At 38.6% G+C, this 15,019-nt stretch overlaps 1 protein-coding gene across 1 annotated transcript in view; it reads left to right on the top strand.

Annotated features, from left to right (window-relative positions):
- CARMIL1 (capping protein regulator and myosin 1 linker 1) overlaps positions 1–15,019 on the top strand; it is a 337,821-nt gene that overhangs the window by 239,903 nt on the left and 82,899 nt on the right. Inside the window, exon 22 of the mRNA XM_019668166.1 lies at positions 5,314–5,412. Coding sequence (XP_019523711.1) covers positions 5,314–5,412 — 99 coding nt within the window. The remainder of the gene's footprint in view (positions 1–5,313; positions 5,413–15,019) is intronic.

Here is a 15,019-nt window from a genome sequence, read left to right as displayed (position 1 = left end):
TGCAACTAAGATTGAACACAGCACCTTGAGCTGAGCAGCCGCGAACTGCCAACAGGCAGCCGAATGGCTCAGTGTGCAACAAGGTTGCCGGTTCGACTCCCGCATGGGATGGTGAACTGTGCCTCCCCACAACTAGGGGGCTGTACTTAGAGCTGAGCTTGAGCCCTCCACGACTAAGATTGGAGGACAGCAACTTGACTTGGAGCTTATGGGTCCTGGAAAAACAATGTTCCCCTTCCCTAATTTCCCAACACTGTTCCCCTCTTCAATTCCCCAATAAAAATCTTTTTAAAAAACCAAAAAAACAGAGAAGGCAGAAAAAGAAGATAGAAGAAAAGAATAAACACAATAAATAGAAAACAGTTACAAACATGGTAGATACTAATCCAACTGTAGCAAGACAGGTTTACAGGTCAGGAAACTAAAAACAGACACACAAAATGGGGGCAAAGGGCAAAGGAGGATGCCAATGGGTTAATTATAAAATTTGTGGGGGTTTTTAATGAAAAATTGGTGATTTAAAGCTCATCTTTATTGTTTTTTATCCCATAGTACTATGCTCTTATGTATTCAAGTCTACATTTTAACAGAACTCTGACCTCTAGATTCACAGGGGTCGGCAAACTGCGGCTCATGAGCCACATGCAGCTCTTTGAGTACGTTCCGTCTCAAAAGTTTGCCAACCCCTAGAAGAGCCAATCCTGTTATTCACAACAATTTAAAAATTATTCGAGAGCCATAAATATATTTTTACATAATCACCATTATGTGAATAATAGCCTTTAAAAATTTTATAANCTCCTTGGTGGTCCCACTCTCCATCTCATCTCCCAAGCTTCACTCTCCTTTCTCATGCCTTCCTTAGCCAATCAGTCACCACAGTTACAGATTTTAGAGCATAAATCTCTGCATTAGCTCTCCTCCCCGCTATTCTTATCAAAGATGCCTTTGTTCATACCTCAGCACTTGCACCAGGATTATTGTCACATTTGCCTCTTTTTGTCTGTTTCCCATGTTGCAGTCAAAAATTGCCATTTTATTTCACAGTGAATTTGAACAGACTAAAGTCTTCAGTCCACCCCTCCCCAGTCCATCCCTTCTAGTGGCTTTTAGAAGAAAGCCTGGTCTCCTTAACATGGTGTGAAATTTTGTCCAGCATCTGCTTTCAGTTTCCCTCTGGCTTCATATCCTACCAACTGTTACTTTTTGTTATGCTCAACTTCTGGGAACTTGTTAGAAATACAAATTCTTGGGCCTCAGAAACTGGACTAGGACTCAGCAATCTGTATGTTCGCAAGCTCTCGTTATGAAGTTTGAGAATCACTGCTCTAATCTAGACGATACTCACGCTTTCCCCACTACCCTGCATGTCTGTGAGGTTGAAATCAAGTGTCAGCTCATCTAGGGAGACTTCTCAGAGCCCCTTTCCTTCATGGGTAAGTGGTGGTCTCAGAATTCCCTGTGCTTCTCTCTGTCACTGGCCTTCTGACATTGTTTTAAGTTACTTGCCTCCATATTCTTTTTTTCCCAGTGACTGTGAGCTCCTCAATGCAGAGCCTATGTACTTCTCAAAATATTTTATTCTTGTTAGCTGGCATTGTGCCTGGTGTGCATGCTTGGATGTTCTTGAAACATTAATTGAATAAAAGAGAATAAGATTGGGAGTGGGGAGAAGCGAAAGCTGACATGTCGCAAAATAAATCATCCAAGACTTGGATTTAGAAAATTTGACTATATCAGACTGCACCCAGCTTTGTAACTTAAATAAGTTACTTAGTTTTTCTGTATTTTAGTGTCTTCAACTGTACAAATAGGAAAAATAAAGCTATACAGTAACTATGTTTAGCAGACACTTAACATATAGTTTTCACTGGGTGTCTGACGTTTCTGAATTTATCAGTAGATGGGACACAGCTGAGGAAAGAACTGTTGAATTGAAGATATGTCAGTAACAACTTCCCAAACTGAAATGCAAAGAGAAAAAAAAAACAGGAAAAAAAATAATAGAACAGAATATCCCAGGACTGTGGGACAATTACAAAAGATTGAAACATCTATGTAAGGAAAAGAAAGAGAAAGAAGAAATATCTGATATAATAGTGGCTGAGGATTTTCCAAAATTAATGACAGACACCAAACTACAGATCCAGGAATCCAAGATAACAAATCTACCTGTGGTCATGTCATATTCAAATTACAGAAAACCAAAGATAGAGAAAATCTTGAAAGCAGCCAGAAGAAAAAAGCACCTCACATATTGAGAAATATGGAAAAAAATTACATCAGACTTTTAGTCAGAAATCATACAAGCAAGAAGAGAATGGAGTGAAATGTTTAAAGTGTTAAAAGGAAAAACCTAGCAGTCTAGAATTCTGTATCTAGTGAAATTTTCCTTCAAAAGTAAAGAAATGAAGACTTTCTAAGATAGCATTGCTATAAGAGATGCGAAATTGGCAAGAGGGAGAAATTGGCAATACTCTGTTATAAGAGACTTGCACTACTTGTGAAATGTGGGCTTGGTTATTTATAAATGTATATTGCAAACACTAGAAAANAGGTTTCATTAATTTGCTAGAGCGGCTCACAGAACTTATATTTAAAGGATATGATAAAGGATACAGATTAATATCCAGATGGAAGACTGTGTAGGGTAAGGTATGTGTGTATGGGCATGAAGCTTCCATGCGCTCTCCGGATATACCACTTTCCAGCATCTCCACATGTTGAGCAACCTGGAAGCTTTCTGAACCCCAGGATTTTATGGAGGCTTCATCACATATATTTTCTTTTCGGCCCTTCTTCCTTCTCAAAAGAATGGAGGATGTGGCTGAAAATTCCAACCCTCTAATCATGGTTTGGTCTTTCCAGTGACCGATTTTCATCCAGGAACCCACCCAGAGTCGCCTCATCAGAAGAGAAGACACTCCTGTCACCCAGGAAATTACAAGGTTTCAGGAGCTCTATGCTAGGAACTGGGGGCAGAGACATAGATATATAGTTTTTTGTGACCTCACAGTCAGCATAATTTATTTTCTAAATTCTGGTTAATCCCATTAGGTTAAATGCCTATAATTGACCCGTTCCTAGGACAAATGATACATACATTTTATACTTTTGTACAAATTTGCAAACTGTTCTCCAGTAATGTAGGAAATTGCTCATTTTGCTACATGGTCACCAGTATAAGTACATTAACTTTTAATATTTGTCAGTATAATGGGTTAAAAAAAATCTCATTTTGTCTTTTGGATTTCTTTAATAACCAGTGATATATCAAGTAATTTTCTTATCCATTTGTGTNATAGTTTTATTTTCATTTTCAATTTTACTTCAGAGGCTCACAGCTGCAGTTTGCTGACCCCTGGCGGCTCTTCCGTCTCAAAAGTTTGCCAACCCCTGCCCTAGAAGAAATATGGCTCTTTAATTTTACTCTACTAAAGAACAATTGTTATTCTATAACCAATCTTATAAGATTTTTTTTAAACACAAGATTCATTTATTAAAACACAGGGATTTTTTGCCTCTTGTGCCACTGCTGTTTTCAGTGGTGGGATGGAGATGTCTAACTGGCTCTAGGCTGTCTCCCTCTGCTGCCCAGGGTTCTTCTAACAAGATCATGACTCCGTTGGCCCTTTCCTTTCCATCTGACCTGAGTCAGGCCCTCTGTCTTTAGCCCCTGGGAGGTGGGATCTCTGTCCTTGTCTGGAATGGTGCATGGAAGGGGAAGTTTACCCTGTTGATGCAAGATGCAAATACTTCCAGTGGTGATGTGTCAATGACTGGTATTAAAGACAATCAAACATTGCTATTCTTTCTTCCTCTTACAGTGGCTTTTAGAAATGAGCATAGAATATTGTTTTCTAAAACATTCCCTCCAGGCTTGGTCTGTGCAGCACCGTTGGCGCACTTGGGGAAGGTCTAGAAATGTGTGGGCTGGCCTTGGGCACCACCTGTGCAGTGAGCTGAACCTCCTGAGTCAACAGTCTCCTCCCAGAACTGGCCCACAGCCAGTGCTTCCCAACGCCAAGTGTAAAAGAACATAAAACAGAAGCACCAAGGCTGGTGGCAGTGTGTTTCAGAATCTTTTTAGCAAAAACATTTTACATTGATGGTAGTGTCGACTTGGAAAGAGATGACTTCTTGGGGAGCAGCAAGAGAAAACTAATGTATCGCTTTAATGACGTTTCAGGGATGTCTTTGTTTTTATAATTTCTTCATTTAAGTTTTGTAGAAAGGTACATTTTGTCCTGCTTTATAGTTTCCAGGGATGATAATAATTAGTCTGTATTTTCACTGTTCCTAATTGGTATTAGGTAATAGCCATTTTAGCGTAAGGAAAATGGAAATGTAATAAATCCTGAGAGCTTCACAATTATTAGAAGTTCTTAGCCATAGGGAGCCACCATGACAAATTAAAAGCCAAACGGTTAAGTGGTGTTATTCAAAACAAACAAAAACAACAACTGAAAAAAGAAATAGATGGCTCGATTACCTCATTATCTCATTATTCTTTAAAATACATCTTCCTAGGTACCCATCATTCCCAGTCGTTAACCCTGTATTTTTATTCGACGTATATCCATTGCATGTTGTTCTTCTTAAATGCTTTATTTCAACCGAGTTATCATTTGTACATTTGAATTTTTCATAGGAGGTTGTGTTTAGAAATACACATTGTCATTCAACTTCAAGATTTCTCATTTTCTGTGGAAATCCATTTTTTATGTAATTTTGCTGAAATCACACCTGTTTGCGAGAAAGTATGAAAACCTGGTAGATTAATGAAACTAATATGTCTTTGAGTTCTACCAGCCTATCTTCAAGTTTTGTACCTATTTTTTTCCTTTTTTTCCCTCAAATAATTTCCTAACTGCTGGTGGATTCTGCCACTGGCTAAGAGGTTCACAGAGTACCCATACCCCTCGGGGATATTCTTTTAACTTCTGAACTGTTCAATGGTTAAAATTTTATGAGAGAGAAAATTGAAATGTGTGCAGGAGAGTGATGAAAAATCACTAAATGTGGTCTTTAAATTTGCAGGTAGCTAAACACTTGCTTGTCTTTGTCAACCACAGAGTCACATAAAAATTACTCTAGTTACCTGCAAGTTAACTTTCTAACTAAAACCACCAATGATGCCTCACAGTGATAGCCAGTTTCCTTGTCTCGTAATGTTTTGTGGGGTCAAGATACTGGCAGGATGTGTGAATTAGTGCTTTGATTTTAAGTTCAGCAACTGACTGTTTCACTTATAACTTTACTCTCTGCTGAGTCAAAATATGTTCTTGAGAGAGACATTTACTTAATTTTCAGATAGAAAACTATCTGCTCCGGAATCACGAGACTAGAAAGTACCTTCAAGAGCAGGCCTACCGCCTCCAGCAAGGCATCGTCACCAGCACCACGCAGCAGGTAAGAGGGTGCCAAGCTGTTCTTCCACACACTCTCTACTCACCCTTTTAACAGCAAAGCCAATGGACTTCTATCATTTGAATCATTCTCAGTGGGACAATAAGAACTCATTTCTAAAAATGACAACAAATGTAAGTAGAATTTGGGGGACCATACAGAGGGAAGAAAATGTAGGCTAATTTTAATGCTAAATATGCACTTTTAATTGTTGATGATTTTGTACCTTTTAAGATTGACAGTAAGGTGTATTTCAGATTTACATACAAACATGAAGAACCCATGATGATTGCAGATGATAAAATTGGAGGGTAATCAAGTTGCTACCTTGGAGACATTCTGTTCCTTTCACTCTACTCCCCTGCATTTCTATGAGTAGGAAACAAATTCCTAGATTCTTCTGAATAATGAAGAATTTGTTGAATATTATTTAAAACTTAAGTGGTAAAGAAAAACTGAAGTGCTTTTCTCTTCCCTCTACTCAACTTTAGATAAGAAAAGAATTATAAAAATTTTAAAAGTGTGGAATATTTTCCTCCAAAAAAATCAACCAAACCCAAGGATCATAAGGTATTTGAGGAAAACTCATAGCATACACGGTATAATTAAACAATTGGGTCAATGTTTAAATTTTTAAAATTTTATTACTGTAAAAGACACATTGCCATCAATCCCCCTCAAAATACCTCCCTCTCACTTTGAACACACTTATCCCATCGTTCTTGCCACTTTCTGAAGCAGTTCTGGAATTCCTCTTTCATGAGTGTCTTTAGTTGCTCTGTCGTGGATGCCTCGATGTCCTGAATTATTTTGACTTTGGGGAAGAGCCAAAAGTCAGATGGTGCCTGATCTGGTGAATCAGGTGGATGAGGACATACTGTAATGTTTTTATTTGACAGAAATTGCTGTTTACCAGAAGCGATGTGTGACATGGAGTGTTGTCATGATGGAGGATGATTTATGGCACACTTTAAAACACACCTCTCAATCCTAGCTTATACCCGACTGACTGTACCAAACAAGTTGAAACTTGTCACACACTGTTACTAAGGTTCGATGCACCACTTTCTGTATTGAAAATCCCTGTCTTTCTGTTGGATAGCACTTGGCATCAGCATTCACCATATTTTGTGATCACAACAGAAAGGCCCCGTGTCACACATTGCTTTGGTATATGGCAATTTCTGTCAAATATTGGGTTGTAGGGAAAGTCATGACGTATTTTGTCTGTGTTTTTCAAAGATCACTTATTTTTATAAAGAACAAAGATCAATCAATGATATATTGCCCGTTTTGTTCAATAACCTTTTGCCATCTCTCAGTGAGCTTCATAATTCCTCGTTCATAGAAGGACCTGTCTTTATTTGCCAAAAACTGAACAAGGTGCTGATTTACAGCCTCATCTGAACCGAACGTTGTACTATGCAAGGAGTTTTGAAGAGAGCGAAACAAGTGTAAGTCTGACGGCACAAGGTCAGGCAAGTATGGTGGGTGAGGTGACACATCCCAACATCTCAACAAGCTCCAACAATTTTTGACGGGTGATCAAACTTGTGTGTGGTCTCACGTTGTCATGATGGAACACAACTCCTGTACAATTAACAAGCTCTGGACGATGGATTTGTTCAAACTGTCCAATTCCTGACAGTACACATTCGAATTGATTGTTTGGTTCCTTGGTAGGAGCTCGAAAAACACGACACCTTTAAAATCCCACCACACTGAGAGAGCATAACCTTCCTCTGATGAATGCCTGCTTTCGATGTTGTTTGAGGCGAATCATCACGTTGGGACCAAGACCGTTTGCGCACCACGTTGTTATAAACAATCCACTTCTCATCACCAGTATCATTCGCTTCAAAAAAGGATCGTTTTCCTCACGTTCACTGAGCATATTGCAGGTGTTTATACGCCCTGTCAAATGAACTTCTTTGAGTTCATGCGGAACGCAAATATTGAGCTTGCTTATGTATCCCAGCTTCTTCAGGTGGTCGAGAATGCTTGAATGATGGTCAGTGTTTCTGCAATCTCTCGTGTCATGTAACGGGGGTTTGACTTGATCAATGCCTTTATTTTGTCGTCTTCAACCTTGGTAGGCCTCCCTGACTGATGAGCATCGTTAAGATCACAATCACCAGCAGGGAATTGCGTGAACCATCATTGGCACTGACGTTCTTGTAGAGCATTGTCACCGTAAACTTTATGCAACTTTTTACAAGCTTGACATGCGTTCTTCCCTTTATGAAAGTAAAACAGTAAAATACGGCAAAAATGCACAGTTTGGTCTTCCATCTACAACTTGTAAAATCTCCAAAACTCAACCAAATCGCTCAATTTTTTTTAGAATGAAGCTAGAACTGTCAGCTGTCAAATGACATAGCAATAACATAGATGCGAATGACTCTAGTACTTCCAAAAATGAACTAGTGCCATCTGTTGCAAACATGCCTCATGACTTTTCCACAACCCAATAAAAACATTACAGTATGTCCTCACCCACCTTTTTCACCAGATCCAGCTACATGCGACTTCTGGCTCTTCCCCAAAGTCAAAATGATGCAGGACATCGAGACAGCCATGACAGTGCAACTAAAGACACCCTCGAAAGGGGACTTCCAGAACTGCTTCAGAAAGTGGCATGAATGACGGGATAAGTGTGTTCAAAGTGAGGGGGAATATTTTGAGGGGGATTAACAGCCATGCATCTTACTGTAATAAATTTAATTTTATTTAAACATTCATCATATTTTTTTTATCACATGTATGTCAAAGAAAGAGCAACATAAACCAAAGCACCAAGCTCAGATTATAGCAGAGAACTTTTTTTTTTTAATTGTAATTATTAAGTTAGTGGAACTTGGGAGAACATTATGTCCATAAAATTAGAATAGGCTACTTTAAAAGGAATAGTTACAGAATAAGAAACAATGCTTAGCAATTGAAAATAGAATTGTGATATAGAATTAAGTATTAATTGCTGGAGCATAAATTAAGTTATTCCTTTGGAAGAAAAAGTGGAGGAAATATTTATAACATAGTAAAAACACAAAGAGGTGAAAAATAAGTCAAAATGGTGAATAGATTCAAAGTGAGCAACAGCCTTCTTCTAATAGGAGCTTCAAAATTTAAAAAGAGATATAATAGAGAAACCATTTCATGTGAGTCTTGGGGTTGCTATGACCTACTGAAATTGATCAGAATAAATGGGCAGAAGACTCACCTAGACATATGCTGGTCAGAACAACGAGAATAAAGAGAGAAAAAATCTTAGAGTTCCAAAGAGATTAAAGGGACAATCTAGAACTAGAACCAGTTCTTAGCATCAGTCCCAATTACTGGAAGCAAATGAGGTCATCATAATTAATGTCATCAAAGTTCATAGGGGGTACTTATTTTGGGCCAAAAATTCTATGCTATTTTATCAATAGATGTGAAAGCAAAGTAAAGATATTTTCAGACATGGACCCAGAAATTTCACCCCCAATATTCCGTATGAAGAAAGTTTTCTGAGTAATTTCTCCAGCATAACAAAGAAAAACAAGAAAGTATACAATATGAGGTATAAATAAGAAACTGTTACAAAAATAAAATCATAAAAGTTATACAGTTATAAAAGGTGAAATAAAGCTTTTAAAAATTGTCATTTTGGGACAGTCTGCTTTGAGCTACATGATTAAGACATAGGGTTACACTTCTTTCTTTAAGGACCCCTTAATCATAATTCTGTAACTGCATTTTAGTAGGTTTAAAATTTCAATATTGACTTAGACAAGAAGGGAAAACCTAGTTATTGTTACATAAAAATGTAAATGTTAGAAATCTTAATGTAAAAATGATGATACTAAGTAAAATCAGGAGTTGAAGAGGGCGAAAGTTGAGCGGTAGTATAAGAATGCCAAATTTTAACTTTTGTTTAATGGAATCAACTGCTATTTTTCTATAATTTATAATTCAAAAATACAAAAATAAGACTGTTTAAATTGAGGGGAGACATTTTGGAAATGGCAGCAGTGAGGAGGGCTCCCTGAGTGTTCTCCCCTGGAAATTACTGCAAATTGAACAGCTATCTCATCAGAGGAACCTCTGCTCATCACACAGATCAGCTAAGAGATTCACACGACGATTACTTGAAGGAAGACTATTTAAATTGAAAATGAAAGCCAGCAGAAGAAATAAAAAAGCAGAGGGTTTTCAAAGTGTTATCTCAGCAGATTGAGAACAAATGACTGGTAGAGAAAATGTTGTCTTCTGAGACCATTTTGTGCGGTTTACACTGTTTTCTTACCTTGTGCAGTTGTCATTTAAATTTTTTATTGTTACTTTTTCTTAAGAGAATGAAATGTGTTCATAATAAAAGAATCATGTATAATATTCCAAGTAGGTAAAATTATGTGGATGACTGTGTGGATATGCATAGAGATTTGTGAAAGGATGCTTACCAAAATGCATATCTATCTATGCAGGTGGTGCAATTTAGGTGAGTTTTATTCCCTTATACTTCACAGTATTGTTTGAATATAATACAATCAACATGTATTATTTATATAAAAGTAAAGCGATATATGTTTGGAAAAAGTAATTATGAATATTAGTGAAGTAACGGAGTTTTGAGAAAGAAAACATGGTTTTGACCTTACCAGTGCCTTAAAATTTTAATTTTTTTTTTTTCCTGCAAGGAACTAATATTAGCTTAGTACTTTATGGTTTCCTGTTATTTCCTGGTTTTAGTGTTTAGCATTAAAAGCAGTGAGAGTGCTAAAATCTTACATAGAACTTTTGCCTTGGGTTCTGTGAGCTCCTATAATGCAGGCTTTTCTTAATACAGTATCCTTCCAATATTTTTCCTCATTCACAGAGGATTTTGCCCATCCAAAAAAATTACTGCAGCAACATTTAATGCTGTTTCTTAAATAGTGTTTCCTCTTCTCCATCAGAAGGAAATTGTACACATGAGGCAGATGTTTAATTCTGCATGGTGGCACTATTCTGAATTATTTAAGTCATTATGTAGTAGGTATATTGCCACTTTTTCACTGTGGGGATTTCTTAAGACATTATGATTAGTAGTTTTCGTAGTTTAATAGTTTCAGTCACTTTAGGAGAGATTGATCTCCTTTTTATTGAAACTTCTTATTGAAGTTCCCAGAAATCTGAATAGAGAAAGAATAAACCCTCTGTGACTAATGCCTCTGCCAACCACATAGCCAGTCCTCATTCCAGGTGACACCAAAGGGATTAAAATACATTTTAACGAAACATTGAAGTCTTATAACTGTTCCTGTATTTGTTTTTGTCTGTCTTCTTTCTTGGTTTATGAAAGACCTTTATAAAATTCAACACTCCATCTCTGCTTCTGATCTCTTCTTTTCCATCTTAAAACCCTCTTAATCAGGAATAAGCAAACTTTTTTTTTTAAGTTTTGGTTTTTTTTAATTGGGAATTTGGGGGATGGGAACAGCACTGGGGAATTGGGGGAAGGGGAACAGACAAGTTGCTGTCCTTGTGTTCTTCGGTCTAGTCGTGGAGGACGTTGCTTCACTGGCCCAAGTTGGCACCATCATTGTGCTCTTCCCGGGCGAGGCAGATCAGTCGCCAGCTTCTGGATGGCCGCTCACAGCAGCTGCTGGCCGCTCTTGCTGGCTGCTGGCTACACACGGTAGCCCATGGCAACCCACTGCCACAGGGGCTGCAGCCTACGCCATCACTGGCGACTCATGGCAGCCCAGCTCCAGGTTGAGCTGTTGTTCAGCATCTTAGCTGTAGAGGGCAGTGTCACTGGCCCTCATATGTGGGATCCGAACCGGGGCCCTCTGGCATCCCAAGCCAGTTCTTAACCATCGCGCCACTCGGCCGGCCCAGCAAATTTTTTTTGTAAAAAGCCAAATAGTTAATATTTTAGGCTTTGGAACCTGTGTGGTTGCATCTACTCAACTGTGCTGTTATAGCAGAAGCAGCCATAAACAGAGTATACTGAATGAGCGTGGCTGTTCCAACAAAACTTTATTTCTAAAAATGGGCCCAGAATGGCTTGCAGTTTGCCCTTTCTGCTTTTAAATCTTCTTATCCTTTTACACAAAAAGACAATTTTATTCCTTGGAGCTCTTTACTCAGCACATTCTCTTTCCTTCCTTTCATATACAGATTTTTATACTTGCTTGCATGACTTCTTTGCTACCCACTCACTTTGTGGTTTTTTTGCAAATTTTTTTTTCTTTTTACCCACTCACTTTGTAATCTTTCTAAATGTGGCCTCTGTCTTTGTCTACTGAAATGGCTGTCAATTGTCTGTCTCCTGGTCACCAAGTCCAGGGGCCATTCTCCTTCTTCATCTTCTGAGGAAAGGAGGCAGTATAGTGTAGTGGTTAGGGACTTGGGCTCTCAGATCAGATGGCCTGAGAGACTTAAGTACAGGCTCTGCTGTCCTCTGTCTGTGTGAATTTACCTCTTAAGCCTTGATTTCTTCATCTGTAAAATGGAGATGAATGAGAGGAACTGTGAGGATTAAATGAGATACTGCATGCAAAGAACTTGGCTCCTCACGAGTAAATGTTAATGTTTGTTGCTGCTATTATTTTATTATTATGATTATCATCATTACTACTGACCACCTCATCTTTCTGAAGACTCCTCAGTTTACTTTACAGTGTGCCATTCTAAATATTTTTCTGCTGTTTCTTTGTCTCCTCTCTCTCCTTTCCACATAACTCTTTCTCCCTCATCTTCCAAATGCAGTCATTTTTCTATGTTTTGTACTTAGTTTTCTTTTCCTTTGACTGTCTCATCTACTTCTACCAACTTGATTCTCTCAGCCATGGATGACTCCCGGATCTGTCCTTTCAGTACCTTTTTCTTTCTAGAAAGTCCTGTCTCTTCAACTGCTTGTTCAGCATCTCCACCAATAGGCCCTCTGAGATATCAGAGTCACTAAGACCAAAGTTGTCCCCTGGAACTCCCGATTTTGTCATTTCTCTCAGTGGCATCATCATTCACTGAGGAAAGAACCTATGGAATTTTCTTGGATGTGTCATCTGCTTTTCTCATCCAGTGGTCGCCATGCCCTGCCCATTTAGCATCAAAGTGTCTTTTGCAGGTATTTTCTTTCCATTTCTATTGCCAGCCCTCTTGCTAAGGTTGCTTATTAACTCCGTCCTACCTCCTCTTTTACAAGCATGACAAGAACTAGTTTATCCATCTTCCGTGTCTCCTCTGTATCAGTCAGGGAAGCTGAGACACTATGAATGTTAGGGGACGGGATTTTTAGGCCCCCACAGTTGTGGGAGGAGCTGGGAGCAGAGGCTCTATGCGTTGTACCCTGTGTTCAGACCCTGTAGCCTGTCTTCCACTGTCTTGCCCCAACTCAACATTCCAATCTGATTGCTCACAGCAAGCCTCTTCTGTTCCTAATCAGGAAATAGGAGTCGCAAGTATCTGGATGTGCCACTGTTTATGTTCATTCTTTTGCTTAAAATTCCATTTTCTCAACCTGTTGAAATTTTTCAGGACCCAGTTAAAAAGCTACCTTCAACCTCAACTAAATGTGATCTCTTCCTTGGCTGAAACTTTTTAGAACTTTCTATCATTCATTTATTCATTGATTAAACACTTATAATGGTCCATCATACGACAGGTGCTATTTTAGGATGCGGAGCTTTGGCAGTGAACAAGATGAAATGTGCATGCCCTTGTGGCTATTGTACAAGGTGTGATCAAAAGCTATGATGAATATTTAAATAAAATAATTTATTACAGTAAAAGACGCATTGCCATTAACCCCCCTCAAAATACTCTCCCTCGCTTCGAACATACTTATTCCATCGTTCTTGCCACTTTCTGAAGCAGTTCTGGAAGTCCTCTTTCATGAGTGTCTTTAGTTGCATTATCATAGCTGCCTCGATATCCTGAATCGATTCAAAACATTTACCTTTCACGGTCATTTTGACTTTGGGGAAGAGCCAGAAGTCGCACGGTGCCAGATCTGGTGAATAAGGAGGATGAGGACACGCCGTAATGTTTTTATTTACAGAAATTGCCGTATACCAGAAGCGATGTGTGACACAGAGCGCTGTCATGATGGAGGATGATCTATGGCACACTTTAAAACACACCTTCTCTCAACCATAGCTCACACCCCACTGACTGTACCAAACAAGTTGAAATTTGTCACACACTGTTACTAAGGTTCGATGCGTGGTTTTCCATATTGAAGATCCCTGCCTTTCTGTTAGATGGCACTTGGCAGCAGCATTCACCATATTCTTTGATCACAACAAAAAGGCTCTGTGTCACACATCACCCTGGTATATGGCAGTTTCTGTCAAATAAAAACATTACGGTGTGTCCTCATCCACCTTATTCACCAGATCTGGCACCGTGCGACTTCTGGCTCTTCCCCAAAGTCAAAATGACCATAAAAGCAAAACGTTTTGAAGCAGTTCAGGACATCGAGGCAGCCACGACAGCACAACTAAAGACACTCATGAAAGAACTTCCAGAACTGCTTCAGAAAGTGGCAAGAACAATGGGATAAGTGTGTTCAAAGCGAGGGAGAGTATTTAAAGGGGGATTAATGGCAATATGTCTTTTACTATAATACATTTTTTTTAATTTAAACATTCACCATAGTCGTTTATCATACCTCATATAGCACTTTAAAGCTCGTACTACTATTTTTTTTCATTTTTAAAATTTATTTTTATTTTTTTCAGTTATAGTTGACATTCAATATGATTTTATATTAGTTTCAGGTGTATAGAATAGTGGTTAGACATTTCCACGCTCGTGCTGGTATTAATTGAATATTTCTTTTCTAGGTTTTTAAGTTGCTTGGTGGCAAGGGGTATGCCTTATTCAGAAGTATATTTCATTCAATGCTAGATGTTCGGTATATTTTTCTTTATTGAATAAAGGAATAGACATGGAGGAAGATAAATTTTTCTACAAGCTGTTTGCTGGAACTGAAAATCGTTATAACAAGTTGAGAACAACCAAAAACTGCATTTATTGCTGGTAGTTCTAAATTGTGCTCCTGGGTTCTACAGCACAGTATATTTGGGAAAACCTACGTAGTCATTAGTGATTGTAATATGAGTTGGGATGTGATTTAGTTACTAAAGAAGCTAATTTGACTTGTACCACATTAACGGAGGTGTACTTTCTACAGTAAGAAATGTGATAGCCGTGTTCCATGTACCAGTCCACTTCTCCTATGTTACAATCTGTTTTATTGAGGGAGGCATATTTGATGAGGGTCCTAGATAAAAGAGAGAATTCAGAGAAGTGATCTGGGGTGGGGGAGGGTGCAGGGACCATAGAACTGACACATGGATGAAAGCTAGTGATTGCTCAGGGAGTTCTCAAGGGGAAGACATGGACCTCTAGGAAGGATATGAGAAGACAGATTATGACTCAAAGAAGACCATATCTAGGAATGACAGAGTACATTTCCTTAAAGGGAAGTAAGCTTCTCAAACTATGGCAGGCAACAACTTTTCTGGGTGGCTTTAGAAAAATGGGACACCAAAGGATTAAGGTGAAGTAGGGAGTAGTGAGGTTAAACCAAAGAGTGGAGTGTAGTCATCCACCCAGAGGTCTTTTGATGGGATAATCGAGG

This window comes from Hipposideros armiger, unplaced genomic scaffold (assembly GCF_001890085.2).
Source record: "Hipposideros armiger isolate ML-2016 unplaced genomic scaffold, ASM189008v1 scaffold_519, whole genome shotgun sequence".
Classification (NCBI taxonomy): Eukaryota; Metazoa; Chordata; class Mammalia; order Chiroptera; family Hipposideridae; genus Hipposideros; species Hipposideros armiger.
The sequence above is the reverse complement of the archived record's forward strand: the minus strand, read 5'-3'. Positions and strand labels throughout refer to the sequence as shown.